A 20801-nucleotide genomic window follows, 5' to 3' on the forward strand; every position below is an offset into this window, starting at 1 on the left:
ATAATTTCATACACAATACACAAAATTTTGTAACGTAAGTTTGATATATATTTCTTTATGATTACAGAAACAACAGTAATATTATAAAATTAGTTCTACTATAATTGTGAAAGAGTAATATTTTTCATGCAGTAGATTGTATATTAGTCAAATTCTCTTGTCCTTTTTTTATAGGAGGATGACATCAACATTAACGTCCATAATGGCACTGGTCACTGCATCACTGATGGCTGCAGAAATTGAGCCTCCTGAACCTGTCCACAAAGGACTCTACTTTGACCTAGATGTAATCAAACAATCAGGTATAATTCATCCACTGTCTTATTTTTTCACATTAAGTTTCCTATATTGATTTCAAGAGAACAAGTGTAGTTCATCACACACACACACACACGATACTCTGTTTTAAAAGAGAATGCACACATATTACACTAGTAGGTATCTGAAAAAGCAAAAATAGAGCTGCTGCTGAGGCAGTATTTAAGGTGCCAGCCCTGAGAATGACAAAAATATTGCTTGGTGAATAATGATAACCATAGAAAGCCTCTGCAATAAGTTCCAAAACACAAGTTTTGTTATTCAATTGAAACAGTAACACTTTTACTACACATGGTCATCCTTTGAAGGAGACCAAACCTCGATGACAACATTATCAACCTCATTTTCTTGTTTTAGTCACATAGGCCAAATGTGTCAAACCTGTTCAAAAAGGGTTTTGCACCTCCTGCATATCTGTGTGTGGGCTTAGATTCAAGGGAAGCAGGAAAATTAAAGAAATGCACAATAGAAATAAAAATTTACTTTACTGTGAGACAATAACAAAACAATAATCCAAATATAGACAGCCATTCAAAACTGCATACCTTTGTACATATTTGGATTTAAAAACTGCTACTTCATATCATTCAATTCAGTATTGCTCCATCACGAATATTTCAATGTGCTTAGATCCTCTTGGCATGCTGTCTACTTGGTGATTGAGATGTTGTTCCTCAAGCCTGCTCCATTCTTTGGTAACAGCCCTTCTTGGGTCATCTGAGTGAGGAGGTGTATGGGAGTGGTAGACTGAGAGACATCACATAATGGCTTCAAACTGAGAAGCATGTCACACTACTTCAGCGCCCACACCAAATTACATGAAGTTTGACTAAATAGACAATAATGTGAACCTTACAAATCCAACAACTTCTTCAACGCTTTATTTAGAAACTATAAATTGCAGAACTCTAGGACAAAATGAAAATGAATCTAGTTACAAGAGAACTTAAATAACTTAATAAAATAGGAAATGCAGGGGCTATTGGAAGAACAACAAAAAGGCAGAGATAAAATATACTGTACTTAAAATGTGGCCAGAGAAAAAAAGCAGGGAAAGTTCAGCTATAGAATTTACTGTTGATCAGAAAATTAACAACAACATTACAGACACTGAAGGAATGACAGGCAATAGCAGCACTTGTTTTGAAAAATTGTTTTCATCGAAATAATTAAAATCACTGCATCAATCTGCTCACAGTCTGATAAGAAGCTAGAAGATCTCACTAGAAAGTTTTAGACATGGAAAAATAACATAATATTGAACTACAAGATGATTTTAATGTGAAAGTAGCACAAAACTAAAAAATAATAACTCAGTGTTGAACTTTGGATATGATTCCAGAAATCACATAGGTCATATATCAGTAGAATTTCTGAGAAGAGTAATATGTTCCCCCTCAACACATACTCCCAGACTTCCAGACAAGAACAAATAGAAAATGGAATTGGCAAGGTACTTGGCAACATACAACTGGAACTAAAAATGAAATTCTCTATGTTTTATCAAAGAATTAAAAAAAACTGTAGTAATACACCATTTTTGAATGGAAAGTGTTCATAGACACATAATGTGCAGAGTAAAAATAGATATAAAACTAGAAGAAAGCAGGTGCATCAGGCATGACCAAGGAAATGTAGATTTTGAGAATTTATTTAATAAGAAGTTGGTACACAGGTTAAATTGCACAACACATGCAGCATCTTAGAAAATGAAGACAGCAGAGACATAGAAGAAGTGTATAATTATTTAATAAACAGCTACAGAGTTTGCAAGTGTGAAAAATGTGCAAGATAACAGAAACAAGGTAGTTAGTAAAGAGAAGGGAAGAGTTTCAATCAAATGTTAAAGAGAATTATGACCTATAGATTCTATGGAATGTGCTGACTTACACAAAACTACTTGGAAGTGCCTTTGAGAGGATGTAAGTTAAAATCACTGACTCCAAAGTTCAATCAATTCTTCTTAGTAGTGGCCATAACCAGAAGTGCAGAAAAAGGACCATCAAAATCAGAAACTTAAGTTTTCCAGATCATGTGCCAACAGCATGACATCTGAACCGTAGCCTACAACTGACACCCATGGATGAAGTAGATGACTCAACATTGCAGGGGCACTGTTTCATCAACACATGGTGGAGTTTTACTTTTATTTGACTGCAAGGTCATGGCAAGTCAGTGGGTTTTCCAGGAGTTTAGTTGCACTTGTAAGTTCAGTATGTAACAGGTGACCACAGACATGTTTTGAGGAGACTTAAACATAAGTGTTAGTTCTCACCTGATTGATACGGGTAGTACGGGTGTCAAAAACAAGAGGTGTGGCTCATTGTCTAGCAGTTCACTAAACTCTCACTAATCCGGCCTTCAGTAGTCTGGCCCCTCAGTAATCTGGTCCACATTCAGTTCTAGTCACTCAAGCAGAAATGATGCATACAATAATGAATGCTCGTGTGCAACAATGTTGTTAGTTAATTACAATGTTAAACAATGCTATACATGTTTGAAATTGTGGCTTTCTTTATGGTTCAGTATAATGACTTTTAAAAGGAAACACATTATGTTAGGTCTCAAGTAGAAACTTGAAAATAGAGATAAGCTGAACTGAGTTTCTTCACAGGCAGAGTGCAATGTTGTATGAGGAACTAATTATGACCAAAATTTAACAAATAAAGAGATAATCAAAAGCATACAGGAAAATCATGATGAAAGTGATGAATAAGAGGAATAGGAGGAGAGAACATGAAGATACCTCACAGTGCTTGTGCTGAAGCTGCAGACATCCTCTTGGAGTACATTAAGCAATAATCAGAATCATGCAGTATTGATGTAATGCTTGAAAAGCCGTTTGTAATAGAGCATACTGTTCTCATCTATCATCATCAAGATAACTAAAAATTTGGGACATGTTTCATAGCTAGTAATGCTACTTTATATGTACATACTCAAGGACTAAGTTTTCTGTGAAAATGAATGCATCTTTAGATTTAATAAAATACAATCCTTACATGTTAACATTAAATTTAAGACTCTCTCAATAATCCAGCACTTCTGCTAATCCAGCACCCATATGTACCAGAAATGTCCTCCTCAGCAAGAGTCTAGTGTATATAAGCTGTTAATCATGAGCAGTGACTCAGGAGGTGAAGCTAAACGGTACTTAAGGATGTAAAGATGTGAGAAGTGTTGGGGTAGTGGTATATTTCAATTTTTTTTCCTTTGTGTTTGTGTCACTGATAAGAGGTAATCATGTGAACAGTACCACAGGGAGCATCAGGATTGTCAATACCAAAAGAGCTACTTCAAGGGAAGTGCTTAAAATTTTAATAGGTGAAGTAGGTAAGTTGCGAGTGGAGAAGGTTGAGCATCTAAGAGATTAGAAGCACCTGATGCTGAGGAGAAGGAAAAAGCTGATCACAAAACTTCAGGGTATAGAGACAAGCTGTGGGGAGAGCACAATGACTGGTTGATTGAAAATCAGTCCCAGGGTGGGAGGAAAATGTTGATTATGGAGGGAATGAAAAGAAGGGAAAGAGAGGAAGCAGAGAGGAGGGAGGAGTAGGAAGCTGGATGGGAGAGGTGCAGGCTTTTAGATAGTTTGCTTGTTCCTGCAGGGCATCTGACTGTTATTAATGTAGTTAAACCTGTTGATCCTGTGAAGTGTAAAGGAGGAATGTCATCAATAGATGGACAATCTTTTGAGTTGGAAGATTAAATTAATTATAGATGGTGTCATAATAAAAGTTCCTGGGAATTTAAGCAAGACAGAGTAATGATATTGTTGAAGTTAAGATGAGTAATGTAGAAGTACTAGCTCTGATCCAAGAGAAATAGTGGAGTATGTGGTGCAGGAATGGTAATGGGCTGTACCAAAGTGATTAATTGCTGGGATAGAAACATAGGTGACGTAAGTGTAGTAGTTTCTGCCCCAGTGGGTGACAGTAGGTGTTTCATTGCACAAAAGAGCCTGGACCAGGTGGACATTATTTTTGCATCATGCAGAATGGAACTGCGGATGGTGACATTGTTTTAGGTTCTACAGGAAATGCACAAGAAGTTGTGGCAGAAATGGTTCAGGCACATACATTTCTTCAGAAGCAGAGTGAAGGGAGGAAAAGAAAGAGACGAGTTTGTGGAGCAGGTTATCAAGTCAACAGGGCTGAATCGGTTGCAAAGTAAACACCACAGGTTCAGAATGTAGCATGAGCACAAGTACTGGATCATGGACTTGCAGGGCAAGCAGCTGATGTGTGCAGGCAGGCTGTTTACAGCACAGCTGAAGTCTGATGTACACTATAAGTATGAGGTGGGTGAAGGGTACAACACAGGCAAGAAACTAAATGTCCTCACTGAATATCAAGCCAATGTTATCCTTTGGCAACAGAAAGATGTTCCCAATGTAAAGCTGTCACAATGTGCATCTAACATATGGAATAAACGAGTTAAACTGTGTACAAATACAATAAGGCATGATTCAAATGGTGTGCTGCTGCCAGGCACTAGAAAGTTGTTTTGGGTGAGCATAAGTACTGGAAAACCAAGCATTTCAAGGGTAATTCAGTCTGTAATGAGTGCTGCACTGTGAGGAATAACTGGGACTGCCTCTTGAAGTGTTGTGAATGGTAGTGGTGTACGTGGCTTTCTTGTGAGGATAGTTCCGGGAGTATATTTGCTGGGAAAGCATAGGGGTAACTATTGTTGCAAGGAGAAACTCTAAAAGCTGTCCCAAAACAAAGGGATAAAACGACCAGATAGACGGATTAGATGCCAAGCACAAGAGTTAAAGGGAACCAGACCACATTTTCTTGAAGTTGATAGGTTAAGGATAATTTATTAAGAAAGAAAGAGTGTCATTTTTAGTTTGAGAGACTCCAAGGTGACAAGAGCCATAGTAACTGTGTGAGAAGTACTGTAGTGTAAATATCAGAAAAAAATAAATTTGTTACGAGTTTAAGGAATGCTGGAAGCATGGAGAAAGCCAAATAGGAGCAAGGATGTGCCCACTACACAGACACAATAGATGAATACTGAATACTGAATACTGAAGGAATTGCAAGGAAGCAGCCATAAAATTTAATGTAGTAAATGTATAATGTTCAAAATTGTCAGTCTAGTATAATCTTGGAAGTGTGCCACTTATTTTATGAATTAACAGGGGAGGTAGTTATAATGGAGAACCACTCCTGAGCAAGACCTGAGGGACAAAGTCTTTCCCACAGAAGGAGGAAATGTAGCAGCACTACCTAGTTTAAAGTAAAACTTATAGGAATGTGAAAGAAAGATGCCATAAAGTATTGCATTAGCTACCACCACCTAGACATTTAGGTTACAGCAACATGTACTCAAAAAGATTGCGAGGCAGGCTAGCCGTGCGCAATGAAACTTGCACCACATAGCAGTAATAGTTGGAGTGGAAAAGCTGCAATTATTTTTTCCAAGCTGCATTATGACTATGAGGGCCTACCATCTTATTACTTTATGCAGGCTATAGTACTCCATACAGACGTCTTATCCAGTACCCATAACCACCACCACACAACAAAATTCCAGCTGAGGCCATAGGCACTGTTGTCCATGCAGCACCAAGTGGAGATGGGGCTGCATGGAGTTCTTTTGTCTGTATTTTGGTGTTATCATTTATTTACTTACAGCAATTACACTATTTTAAAAGAAAAATACAGGAATTTTGAAGCAGGAAATTATAAATTTACGGTATAATTTAAGAAGAGAATAAAAGAAGACAGGAAAGAATAGTCATAGATATCCCTTCATCAGCCCCACCCAGGCAAGGGGACTTGCTATTGAACTTCAAATGCAGCATCTACATGTTCTATCCACATGAACATTCCTCTTTAGGACAACAATTTATTCATTCCATGCAGATCTAATCTATGTTGATATTGTTAGAGTTCTGTGTGAGTTGATGTTCATTAGATTACATAACAACTACTACCACTAGGTTGGTTAGTAAACAAATTCCACATGGCTTTGGAACAATATCCTGTCTCAGTGTAATCTAATTAAGTTATTTATGTTCCTGCATAGCTGTAGGAGATATAACAAGCCATCACTAACCTATTATTAATTTTTAAATACATTTTTATAGAATAAAACTAGACTTTTTTAAGTAGTTGATCCATCAATTTTGTATAATTGCATAATATGCATAATCTGTTTCTGATATGTATTGGCACTCTTTGATTTTGCTTGCTTGCTTTATATTAAATTTATATTACATTCATATTATTACATTTACAATGAAGTGTTCATTTATATGACTACTTAACAATGTTGGATGCAGGTTTAACATGGATTCCGGATTAACATCTATCCATGGACTATTCTTAGTACTCCTACTTTTAATTAGATTCATTCATAATAAGATATAAATTGCAATCTTTAATTAATTTTTATGTGAGTAGTTGTGCAGGTTACACATGTTTAATGTTATGTATATTCTGTGTGTCTATGTTATGTCAGTACTGTCACTGTCACTCGTATCATCATCAGTACTGGAGCTACTCGAGCTATCCATGTTGGCCTGTCTTCATCTCCTGTGCCTTCTGTACTGATGAGTCTGTTTGTATATTTCATGTTCTGCTTTTGAGATGTTGTTGGCAATCGCGTTCAAGTGTATCCATGTATCTTTCCTCAGTGCATCATATAATGTTGTTTCTGTTATGTGTTCTATGTTATTACTAAAGTGCCTCTGTCTAACACATTTCAAAAGGAAGTGTTCTTGGGAACCAATTCATCTGATAAGGGCTATGTTCAGTCACAAAATAAACCATGCCTCAGCTGGGGTTAACATGGTGCAACCATAACTGCTCCATGATGTTGGGCAAAAATGAATAGACTTGACAGTGCAACCATAACTGCTCCCTGATATTGGGCAAAAATGAATAGACTTGACAGTGCTTATCATTCTTGTCCCACTTTATTTGGTGCCTATCTTCTATGTACTGCCCAACGATCTGCAACACTCTCTCATGTATACCCATCTTCAGCCATTATGTTGCAGGCTAAGGGCTATATCGATCTGGTATATTCCAAGCACCACATATAGTGAATCAACTGATGTGGTGCTGAAAACCACAAATAGTCCAAGTAGCACACTCCTTTGCCCCCACCTAACAGTGATCCTATTCATGGAGAGAGCAAGTCCATGTGCCACGTACTAGCTGCAAATCTCAATACCAACTCAAAAAGTGCACAGTGGTACATTATTATATGTGTGAGTGGTTGTCTGTATTGTGTCAAATTTAATGTCACTAGTTTGTGTAGTACACTTTCGGCTTTGGTTGCAATATGCCATTTTCCTTGACTTACAGAAGGCATTCGATACAGTTCTGCACTATCGCCTGATAAATATATTAAGAGCCTATGAAATATCAGACCAGCTGTGTGGCTGGATTGAAGCGTTTTTAGCAAACATAACACAGCATGTTGTTCTCAATGGAGAGACATCTACAGACGTTAAAGTAGCCTCTGGCATGCCACAGGAGAGTGTTATGGGACCATTGTTTTTCACAATATATATAAATGACCTAGTAGATAGTGTCGGAAGTTCCATGCGGCTTTTCGTGGATGATGCTGTAGTATACAGAGAAGTTGCAGCATTAGAAAATTGCAGTGAAACGCAGGAAGATCTGCAGCGGATAGGCACTTGGTGCAGGGAGTGGCAACTGACCCTTAACATAGACAAATGTAATGTATTGCGAAGGCATAGAAAGAAGGATCCTTTATTGTATGATAGTGGAACAAACACTGGTAGCAGTTACTTCTGTAAAATATCTGGGAGTATGCGTACGGAACGATTTGAAGTGGAATGATCATATAAAATTAATTGTTGGTAAGGCGGGTGCCAGGTTGAGATTCACTGGGAGAGTCCTTAGAAAATGTAGTCCATCAACAAAGGAGGTGGCTTACATAACACTCGTTCGACCTGTGCTTGAGTATTGCTCATCAGTGTGGGATCCGTACCAGGTCGGGTTGACAGAGGAGATAGAGAAGACCCTAAGAAGAGTGGCGCATTTTGTCACAGGGTTATTTGGTAAGCGTGATAGCGTTATGGAGATGTTTAGCAAGTGATAGCGTTATGGAGCTGTTTAGCAAACTCAAGTGGCAGACTCTGAAAGAGAGATGCTCTGCATTGCGGTGTTGCCTGCTGTCCAGGTTCGAGAGGGTGCGTATCTGGATGAGATATCGAATATATTGCTTCCCCCTACTTATACCTCCCAAGGAGATCACGAATGTAAACTTAGAGAGATTCGAGTGCACACGGAGGCTTTCCGGCAGTCGTTCTTCCCACGAACCATACGTGACTGGAACAGGAAAGGGAGGTAATGACAGTGGCACGTAAAGTGCCCTCTGCCACACACCGTTGGGTGGGTTGCAGAGTATAAATGTAGATGTAAATGTGTTCATTGAAGCTATGACATTCATCAATGTGTACCCCAAGACATTTAGCTACTATTTCATGTTTTACATTCATGTCGTTTATTTTAATTGCCAGGTGTCTTTGTAGTGATCCTTTAAGTGTTGTGTATGCTGTTTTTTTGTACTGCTATGGATAATTTGCTTTGGTTGCACCATTGTTGTATTGTGTGTAACATACCACTGACCTTGTTTTCCAATATTGCTCTTGCACTGACTGATTCGCAACTAACAGGTCATCAGCATATGCAACGATCCCATCTGAACATTCATCTCCCTTGATTAACAGCAGTTTTTTAAGGGTAGGGCAGGCAGAAACAAAAGATGCTCAGAGACAGGTTGAAAATTACATTCACATTTATAAAACGGGCAGCCAGAAAGCACATTTTAATGTACACAATTGATATATACAACCTCTGATTGAAAGTATAGATACTCAAAAACTAACTGGAAAATTAGGTTCATCAAGTTTCAATTCAGCCAGTGCAGAAAATCAGTTATCTTTATTGCATCGGCATATCTGAGGACTAAGGGGTAAGCCTAATGAGTTGCTTATTTGTGTCAAAGAATTAGTTGAGCAAACCAGTTGATATAATCTGCCTCTCTGAACATCATGTGACCACTGGTATAAATAGGTTAAATGTTACAGGATTCAAGTTAGTTTCTTACTTCTGGAGAGAAAATATGGAGAAAGGAGGAGTTGCCACATTTGTCAGAAACTGTGTTGATTTTAAGAATATTGATATTAATAAATTTTGCTCAGAACAGCACTCAGAAACTTGTGCAACGGAAGTAGTATTTCATAATACGTTCTTTATAATAATAAGTATATACACTTCATCTTCAGGAAATTTTAACCTCTTTATAAAAAATCTGGAATCTCTGTTGTCCCGTCTCACAGTAAAAAACAAGAAAATGGTGGCGACTGGTGATTTTAATGTGGATTTATTGAGAAGCTCTGTCAGTGAACAATTATTGCAATCAGTAACACTATCATTCAATTCAGTTCCTACTATGAAATTTGCAACTAGGATATGCAAATGATCTGAGACTGCTATTTGATAATATCTTCATAGACAAATCTAGGGAAAAAGTTATATCACAAAACCAATAGTAAATGGGCTATCTGATGATGACATGTAGCATCTTGTGTTAAATTTTGAAACTTATCAGGATAAAAAAATCTATTAAATCTGAGTATAGGAGGGTAATAAATCAGTCAAAAATTGAGAAATTCAGGAAGTTGCCCAAAGACCTGATCTGGATAGATGTTTACAATACTTCTGACTCAAATGGAAAATACAAAGCATTTGTTAATAAAGTTACTTCCACTTTTGAAAACAGTTTTCCCTTAAAGGTAATCACACAGAAGTCAAAAAAATAAACCACAGATTACACAAGGAATAAAGACATCATGTGGGACAAAAAGGAGACTGTATTTACTACCTAAGAACAGCACTGATGTTTGCGTTGTAATGCATTACAAAGAACACTGTACAATATTGAAGCAAGTAATTTAGAAATCGAACGAGCTTTATTATGAAAAAAAGATAATTACATCGGGCAACAAAATAAAAACTGCATGGGATATAGTGAAAACAGAGACAGGTGGGGCCAAAAAGGAAGAGGAAAAGATAGATTTAAAAAAAAATTAGCTTTTGGCAACAAGTGCATGTAGTGTCGCAAACCTCTTAAACAAGTACTTCATTTCTGTTACTGACAGCTTGGGATTATCAGGTTCAATGAACAGTGCAGTGGAGTATCTGAGACCAGTCTTTAAAAATAACTTCAGTAAAACAGAAATGACACTCATGTCTCCCAAAGAAGTAGCATCCATCACAAAATCCTTAAAATCTAAGTATCCTAGTAGGTATGATAACATATCGACGAAGTTAATCAAAGAGTGCTCATGCAAGATGAGTTCTATCTTAAGTTATTTGTGTAATCAATTTCTTATCAGCAGAACATTTCCAGACTGGCTAAAATATGCCAAAATTAAGCCTCTTTACAAGAAGGGGATAAAAAGATACCATCAAACTATCAACTAATTTTGCTTTTGCCGGTTTCTCAAAAATTTTTGAAAAGTGTCTCCTTAAGCATCTGACTGCAAATAATATACTGCCCAAGTCACTGTTTGAGTTTCTTAAGTGTTCTGATACAGAGAAAGCTATTTACACTTAGTGGGAATGTACTTAATTCATTACATAATATATTAGAGGCTACTGGCATTTTCTGTGATCTGTCAAAAGCCTTTGACTGTGTGAACCACAGCATTCTCTTAGGTAAATTAGAATATTATGGATTCACTGGCAATGCTGTGAAATGGTATGAGCCTTATCTAACTAACAGGACACAAATGGTGTTGTTGCAAAATACCTGTGCAGTAAGCAGTCAGTCTTCATCTGATTGGGAATTAATTACATGGGGTGTTCCTGTGTTCCATTGCTTTTTCTTGTGTCCATTAATGACATCTCATCTGTTACATTGCCAGATGCTAATTTTGTTTTGTTTGCACATGATACATACGTTGCAATAAGTAGCAAGTCAAGTACAGATTTAGAAATAGCTGGTAATCAAATTTTCACTCACATTAATAAATGGTTTAAAGCTAACTCACATTCATTAAACTTTTAAAAGCCCCACCATATGCTGTTCACAGCTTGTAAGAGATTTCCTTCCAGCATGTATATAACATATGAAGACATGCAGATCGAAGAGGCTGACAGTGTTAAATTTCTGGGATTACAGCTCGATAATAAATTCCGTTGGGAAGGGCATACCACAGAATTGCTTAAGCTCCTAAACAAGTCTGTATTTGCAGTGAGAATGATGTTAGATGTAGGAGATGTAAATATAAACAAGCTTGCATATTTTGCTTACTTTCATTCTATTATGTCATATAGGATCATATACTGGGGTAACTCAATCAAACCGAGAAAAAGTTTTTAGCATGCAAAAGCATGTAATAAGAATCATTTGTGGTGTAAATTCAAGAAAGCTGTTCTAGGAACTTTGTATTCTAACCTATGATTCTCAATATATTTACTCCTTAATGAAATTTGTTGCAAGTAAAAATCTTTATTTCCAAGCAATAGCTCAATACATAGTATCAATGCTAGGAATAAGAACAATCTACATAAAGACCTAAAATCACTTACCTTGGTCCAAAAAGGGGTTCAGTGTTCAGGAACACACGTTTTCAACAAATTGCTAGCAACCATTAAAAACTTGGTTTCAAATAAAGCACAGTTAAAATGGAGTTTTAAAGACTTTTTGATAGGCAACTCCTTCTACAACAGATGAATACCTTTACAGGGACTGTTGGACCAGCTTAAGATTTCAGTTTAGACAGCAGTCAGTCACAAGTCAAAATTAGATATTTTGTGTATGATAAATTCATTAAAAGTGCATTACAATGTTTCATTCTGACAGCCTATTAATTCTGTAAATATTGGCAGTCCCAGTTTACTGCACAAATGACCAGGGTAGTAGGTATTATATTCAAATGTTTTATGTTTTTTGTGTTATACTTTCTGACACTTTCACACCCATGATAAGATGTACAGTTATATCATGCCGGACAATGCAAGACCACACATCACTAATGCTTCTATGACGTGTTTTTGATGACAGAATAGTTGACTGGCCTCCTCATTCTTCAGATCTAAACCTGTGTGATTTTTACCTTTGGGGAAGGTATATGCAAACAATCCCCACATGCTTACAGAGTTGGTAAACATGGTTTGGCTAGTCATTTCCCATATTTCAACAGCCAAAATTAATTGAGTGTTTACTAATGTGTTCAGATGTCGGGCTGCTCTTACCACAGAGGGACATCATTTTGAGCACCTACTGTAAATCAAGGTAAGCTTAATTAAATCAGATGGCAATGTTGGTTATGCTTAACTCAGGGGAAGTGCATGCACAGCCAACTACCAGCAGATCTGTGTTGAGTCAGGCATGGCGGCGGCTCGCAGAGGTGGAGGTGGCAGCTGGTGGCTGTGCTGCACAACCTACAGACCTGTCCTGGGCATCTTTTGTGAGACACCCTGTATTTCCTTCAGGGATTCCCATTTGAGTTTGTGAGCATATCCATAAAACTTGCACGCTGATCAACCTACCGGTAATAATGTAGCACGCATCAGAATTGCTCCAATGCCTACCTTTTAGTTGTCCCTGAGTAGGACTCAAGAATGGGTCACATGGGTGTTCTATACATGATCTCATTTATAGATGAGCTACACTTTCCTAAAATTCTCCCAATATACTGAAGGTGACCATTCACTTTCTCTACTACCATTGTTATTTCATATCGCTTTGCAACTTTACATCTGTATATTTAATTGACATGACTTTGTCAAGCAGTACATCACTAATACTGTATTCAAACAATGCAGGATTGTTTTTCCTACTCATCTGCATTGACTTAAAGTTTTTCTACATTTACAGTTAGCCGCATACATCATGTCAAACTGTAATTCTGTCTAAGTCACCCTGTATCTTTCAATACTCACCCAAAAATAACACTTTCCAATATACTACAATGCCATCAGCAAGCAGTCAAAGATTGCTGCTCACACCACTCTTCAGACCATTAACGAGGATCATTTTAAAAGTAAGAACCAATAACCCATCGTGTCCATGCATGTGACATCCATTCATGGTCAGTCATTCTTGGCCAGTCACTCACTACACCGCCATTACGTTTCACGTCTCTGCCGGTGCTGGTTATATGGTTACACTGCTTCATTTGTCACCGTGTTAATCAGTAATCCTACTGCTTGTGAAGTGCGCTCAGTTATTCAGTTCTTAAATTCAAAACAAGTTCATCCTGCTGAAATTCGCCAACAGTTTGTTAAAGTGTATATGGTGCAAGTGTAATGAATGATGGAAATGTGCATAAATGGTATAGGCTGTTTAATGAAGGAAGAGCAAATGTTCATGACGAAAAACGATCTGAAGGGCCTACTGCCATGAATGGAGACTTGACACAGAAAGATGAGGAGGCAATTCACAGTAGTTTTTCACATTGTTGCTGACAAACTTCACTAAAAAAATGTGAGACGGGTGCCAAAAATGATGACAGAAAAACATAAAATAAAGTGAATGGCACCTTCTTTGCCCATTTTGGAGTGCTATCACGAGGATAGTGATGAGTACTTGAGTCACACTGTAACTGGTGGTGCAACATGGATTGTGCGCTACACTCCAGAAAATAGACATCAGTCCGGTGGACGGCACTATTCAAACTCCTAGAGAAACCAAGAACATTCAAATAAGAACCTTCAACATGGGAAATCATGACCACCATTTTTTGGGACTGGGAAGGCATTCTTCTGTAAGATTTTTTTGCCAAGAGGAATGGCAAGAAATGCTGAGAGGTACTGTGAAATATTATTAAAGCTTCGACACACTATTCAAAATCACCAGTGGGGACTGCTGTGCAGCAGCATCATTTCTGCTTCACAACAATGCTAGGCCTCACATTGTGGAAGAACAAAGACACAATTGGACAAGTTTCATTGGGAATTACTGGATTATCCACAATACTGCCCTGACTTAGCACCATCGGACTTTCATCTGTTTCCCAAACTGAAGGAATTTCTTGGTGAAAAGTGCTTAGAAAATGATGACATGTTGAAAGAAACTGTTACTAAATGGTTTAATGGTAAGGCAGTGGAGTTCTTTGATGCTGGGATCCAAAAGCTGGTGGCGTGTCAAACACTTTTTGAAAATCTAGGAATATGGAATTTGCTGTCATCCTTCATCCAGGGTTCATATGATATTGTGTGAGAAAAGGCAAGCTGAGTTTCACATGAATGATGCTTTCTAAATCCACGCTGACTTGTGGACATAAGCTTTTCTGTCTCAAGGGAATGTATTATATTTGAACTTAGAATGTGATCAAGAATTCTGTAATTTTGTGGGTCCGTTCTTTTACTGCTCTTGTACATAGGAATCACCTGTGTCTTTTTTCTGTTGCTTGGAACTTAGGGCTGTATGAGAGGTTCATGACAATAGCAAGCTAAGTATGGTGCCAGTGCCAATAGAGCATTCTCTGTAAACTCAAACTGGGATTTCATCTGGACTTGGTGACATATTTGTTTTCAACTCTTTCAGTTGTTTATCTATGGCAAGGATGCCTTTTACAATGTCCTCCATATGGGAGCCTGTGTGATTGTCAGAAAAAAGCTTGTCTGTATATCCTCCTGAGTGAATGATTTTTTAACCACAAAATTAAAACTTCAGCCTTTTTTTTTTTTTTTTTTTTTTTTTTTTTTTTTTTTTTTTTTTTTTTTTTTTTTTTTGCTGTCCTCTACTGTCACACCACACTGGACAACAAGTGATTGGGTAGAAGCCTTTGCCCTGGTAGTGATATTACAGAGGACTAGAATTTTCTTGGGTTCTCAGCAAGATCTCTCACTACAGTACGACAGTGGAAGTTGTTGTATGCTTCATGTATCGATCTTTTTATACCTGCATCAGTGAACAAAGGAGACTGAGAAAATGCACTCAACCTGCAATAGAGAATGCTTAAAATCACTAGTGTACATAGAACAGGGCCACCATAGGACACTGAACATATACAGAGCAGCACAGCACATATGTCACGGAAAATTGAACTGACATCTGAAGATAGACATCACTGTCCTGAGAATCCTTACTGATAAAGTCTCAAGAATCAATATTAAGCAAGGATTCTAGGGACATACTACAGCCCTCTATGTATTCCCTTACAGCAACCAGAGAGAGAAAATTACCGTATTTACTCGAATCTAAGCCGCACTCGAATCTAAGCCGCACTCGAATCTAAGCCGCACCGGAAAAATGAGATTAGAAATCAAGGAAAAAATATTTTCCCGAATCTAAGCTGCACCTGAAATTTGAGACTCGAAATTCAAGGGGAGAGAAAAGTTTTAGGCTGCACCCCCAAATCGAAACAAAGTTGGTCCATTGTAAAATGAGAGACAATTTAGGTCAAATGAATGACGATACAGCTACAGTAGTTTGGTTCAAGTCATAAGCTCAGCAGTTAAGCTTTACCAGGTAGCCATTGCTATGCGTCAGGCGCTCCGTCTGTATTTATACGGGTACCCTTCCTTTTCCATGTGCTTCGCCTGATTTGAATTGATTGCTTATTTTTCATTGATCTGATAAATGCCGTTCTCTTTGTTATAGGTGTTTACGTCACTCACCTGAAAATGCATTACTGTACTGTGCATTGTTTGTCGCATTCTGATAATGAGTGTTTACGGCCTGTCGCCACTCGCGGCACGGCTTGCTTTTGTGCATGCTTCTGCCGCTTACAATAAAAAAAGACAGGAATTGTCTCATTAGCGAACCCATGGCAAGAGACTGCTATTTGTTGTTACTTACACTGCTGTTTTCTTTGATAATGATCAACAAAAACCAAATAATAGACTGCGTATGATAGATTATGTTCTGAACGAGAGTTTAGCGAAAATTTTTCTCCGTTTGAAAATCTTTGCAGGCGCCTCTTTAGTACATTACATTCTGCACAGAAATTAGTCATCTTAGATTTAAAAATCTAGTCAATTGCCGTCCTTCATTTCTGACTGTATCACTATTAGACATAAGAATAATACGAATATAAACATGACATGATATGTATATTCTTCCGCGTTTGCTGTTGTCTCACTCTAGTTTCGTAGTTTATTAGGCAGACAATTTAAATGAGATAGCAGTAAACATGAAAGAATACGTGGCAAAATGTCTATATTCGTATTATTCTTATGGTGAAGACAATACTGCATGTGATTCACAGTTCATAAAAGTTCCTCTTAGCAACCATCTCTTCTCACAGGTAGGAAAAAATTCAGAACGTAGAGTTGGCCATATTGACAAACATCCCAGTCTTGCCAGTCGGATTTTCGTAGTAAATTGAAATGCTGCTACATACGAAGATGAACAATACGGAATTTTTATCTACTTCGTTGGATAATGTATGAAAATGCAATGGTCAAAACTGGGGGCGGAGAAAAAAAACTCGTCTTCCACCTTTTTTTTTTAAATTTATTTACTGACGCAGGGGTTTTGGCGCCAGTATTTATCGTTGTGCCTGCAAAGCAAGCCTGTGTAGCGCTACATACAGGGTGGTCAGAAAATATGTGAAATAATTGTAGGGATGTTACAGGGCAGGTTGTACTGGGACATAAATGTTAAGAAAGAAATTCGATACATTGCGCCGTTTCCGAGTTATTTAGCATTGAAGTTAGTCAATCAGGTCGTCGCGCGCATAAATTCAAGTTTCAACTAACGAGACAAAGCACTCGTTGGGCAACACCGCCCTGGCAGGCCGCTTGAATGCGAGCGCGCGACGCCCCAATTGGCGAAATTCTATGCTAAATAACTCGGAAACGGAACAACGTATCGAATTTTTTTCTTAACGTTTATGTCTCAGTACAACCTACCCTGTAACATCCCTACAATCATTTCACACCGTCTGACCACCCTGTATATTTGACGGCAGAAGTTAATTGCGGCGGCACCTAGCAACATTTTTCGGAACTTCCGCCTACTTTGCACTCGATTCTAAGCCGGAAAAAAAGTGCGGCTTAGATTCGAGTAAATACGGTAAACTCAGTCATGCTTCTTTGGGCAGAAAGGTATAATCCAATTTACACAATTTAATGGTAGGCGCTTAACCCTTCTGCCTGAAGGTTATTTATATTTGTGCATGAATCCAAGAATGCAAAAATCCATGGAGTTAAAGTATTCAAAGTAGCCTTATACCCTTTTGCTCAAATAAAGTTGTCACTGTTCCCTGAAAGAGCATAATGCACTCAAACTTTTCCAACTTCTGGGCTTATACCCTTCTGCTCAAAGAACAGCAAATTACAGTGTGCACAAAAGCCCTTAAGCAGTTAGTGTTCAAGGTTCCGTATGTGAATGGAACCAGAAGAAATTCTAATACATGGCACAATGGGAAGCACCCTCCTACATGAATGTCACAAATATTTTCAGAGTCTGAATGTAGACATAAATGTACATGCTACTGATTAACTACACAGTGGTTTGTCAAAAGAATTATCAGTGCAAGCCAGCTTTTGCCAATATACCTATATCATCATTGAAAATAAATATTCTACTTCCAGAATGAATTGTCACTCAGCAATAGAGTGTGAACTGATTTGAAATTCTGTGGCAGATTACAACTGTGTGCCAGACTAGGGCTCAAACCTGGAATCTCTACCTTCTGTTGTACCAACCATGACTCATGATCTGCCCTCACAGGTTCACTTCTACCAGTACCTCTCACTACTTTCCAAATTTCACAGAAGTTCTCCTGCTTGCCTTGTAGAAGAAAAACAAATGTTAATCCTGCAAAGTATACAGAAAAACTTCTGAGAAGTTTGGAAGGCAGGAGAGAAGTGCTACCAGAAGTGACTCTGTGAGGGGCAGAAGGGGGTATGGGTTGTAATTTTAGGTGTTGTATGGTAAAAACTTCTTGTACTGAAATAGCCTTCATTGATTTCTCAAGAAAAGTGAACATGAAATAGATGTACTTGGCTTTTAATTGAAACTTTTTGCTACCATTTTCTGAAAAGCAGTGCAGAAAGTTTCATTAAAAGAGTGGTAATTTCAGTGCAAGCACCTTCTACAATTCTTTTTCCTTTCTCATTTTCTGAATCTTTACAAGGATAGCAGTAACATAATGGACTGGAAAATTCTACAGCTAGAAATTAAGGACTATGAACGTATTTCTCATAAGTATATCTGGAAAGGAATATTGATATTTTGACTGTACATCAAAGGAATTTGACAGAAGACGTACTCTCACAGCTAGTGTTGCCTACCAGTGTTCTTTGCATGGAACTGGCATCCATCATTGTTAAATATGATTTTAAAAATCCTGAAGGGACACTTCGCTGCTTTGTGCGGTCAAAACTGAAATAGTAGTAAAAAGTGACCCATTTTTTTACATAAAATATTAAGAAATGAGACACTTAAAGTAGTAAAGGAGTTTTTCTATTTGGGGAGCAAAATAACTGATGATGGTCGAAGTAGAGAAGATATAAAATATAGACTGGCAATGGCAAGGAAAGCTTTTCTGAAGAATAGAAATTTGTTAACATCGAGTACAGATTTAAGTGTCAGGAAGTCGTTCCTGAAAGTATTTGTATGGAGTGTAGCCATGTATGGAAGTGAAACATGGACAATAAATAGTTTAGACAAGAAGGCAATAGAAGCTTTCGAAATGTGGTGCTACAGAAGAATGCTGAAGATTAGATGGGTAGATCACATAACTAATGATGAAGTATTGAATAGAATTGGGGAGGAGTATGAGGCACAACTTGACAAAAAGAAGGGACTGGTTAGTAGGACATGTTCTGAGGCATCAAGGGATTACAAATTTAGCATTGGAGGGCAGCGTGGATGGTAAAAATCATAGAGGGAGACCAAGAGATGAATACACTAAGCAGATTCAGATGGATGCGGGTTGCAGTAAGTACTGGGAGATGAAGAAGCTTGCACAGGATAGGGTAGCATGGAGAGCTGCATCAAACCAGTCTCAGGACTGAAGACCACAACAACAACAATATTAGAAACTTTCAACAGGGAAATAGAGAAAAGTCTTCAACAAAACAACAGCACTGATCTTGTGCTATAATATCATTTAGTCATCCTGAAAAGGGGGCAGAAATTGCAGCTGTAATGCTGCTTGCCCAAAAGTATTCCATTTATTACCAACAGACATCATAGAAGTTGAAGGGCAATTTGAGTGATGAATGTCATAAGACTGTGGCGATGGGGTTTGTGTGGCACTTTTGTGCTCTTGCATTTGTACAGTTTTCCTTTACTGTCTTTGCTTCAGATACCGAAATACAAAACTAATACAAGAAGAATTTGTGACAATGGTGAACACTGTGTGCTGTTGCTGTTGTGGTCTTCAGTCCAAAGACTGGTTTTATGCAGCTCTCCATACTAATCCATCCTGTGCAAGCCTCTTACCAGGCACGGCCTACATCTCAACAGGAAAGGGAAGGGGAAACTGGCTGGGGTAATAGCAGGAAATTTAAGGGGGGGAGGCACTGCCATGAATGGTAAAATACCAGTGGTTACAGGTGTTGGAGCAGCACCTTTTTTAGGATAGGTAAGACAGAAAGATGTCAAGTTCTACGAGAAGTCTGGATTGAAACAAATCTTCAGTTTAGGAAAGAAATTAAACAGCACAATTCTAGCACATTGGATCACCAATCACAGCTATCAATTATAAATTTTCACCAATCACCAGAAATTTTATCTCCACCAAGTTGTATCTCAGTCCTAGGTAATTGCATTGATGAATTAAAGTCACCCAACCCAATTGACATAATCTGCCTCTCTGAACACCATGTGACCACTGGTATAGGAACTAGGCCTAAGCACAATGAGAAACTCAGACAGGAGAGTACTGCAAATGTTAGAATAAGGAAAGGTTCTCATAAAAGTATAATTAAAAATAATGTAAGTATATTTCATCAAAATATTGGGAGTTTAAAGAATAAAGTAGATGAGCTTCTGGTTTGTTTAGAAGATTTAGAAGCTGAGAATGAAATAGACATACTATGCCTGTCTGAGCATCACATTGTTACTGATATGGATAAGGTAAATGTAAGTGGTTATAAGCTCTCTGCACATGTAATGAGAGAAAATATGGAGAAAGGAGGAGTTGCCATATATGTCAAAAGTTATCATTGTGCAAAAAGTATAGAAACAAAAAAGTTTTGTGTAGAGAAACATATAGAAGCATGTGCCTGTGAGCTTAAATTAAATAAAGGCACATTTATAATTGTAACTGTATATAGGTCCCCATCAGGATATTTTCATCTATTTCTGAAAAATTTGGACTCCTTGTTGTGCTGTCAGACAGGGGGAAGCAAATTATTATTTGTGGGGACTTCAATGTAGATTCTCTGAAAGAAGGTAATAGGAAAAATGACCTTGAAGTATTACTCGGTTCTTTCAATTTGACACCCATTATTGATTTTCCTACTCGGGTGGTAAAGGATAGCAGCTCACTGATAGATAACTTCTTTATAGACCAAGAT

The 20801-nt window shown here is 37.8% G+C and overlaps 1 protein-coding gene across 1 annotated transcript in view; it reads left to right on the forward strand.

Annotated features, from left to right (window-relative positions):
- Window positions 1–202: 202 nt before the first annotated feature.
- LOC124775407 (astacin-like) overlaps window positions 203–20801 on the forward strand; it is an 86714-nt gene continuing 66115 nt past the window's right edge. The window contains exon 1 of the mRNA XM_047250243.1: window positions 203–302. Coding sequence (XP_047106199.1) covers window positions 203–302 — 100 coding nt within the window. The remainder of the gene's footprint in view (window positions 303–20801) is intronic.

The sequence above is a fragment of the Schistocerca piceifrons genome, chromosome 1 (genome assembly GCF_021461385.2).
Source record: "Schistocerca piceifrons isolate TAMUIC-IGC-003096 chromosome 1, iqSchPice1.1, whole genome shotgun sequence".
NCBI lineage: Eukaryota > Metazoa > Arthropoda > Insecta > Orthoptera > Acrididae > Schistocerca > Schistocerca piceifrons.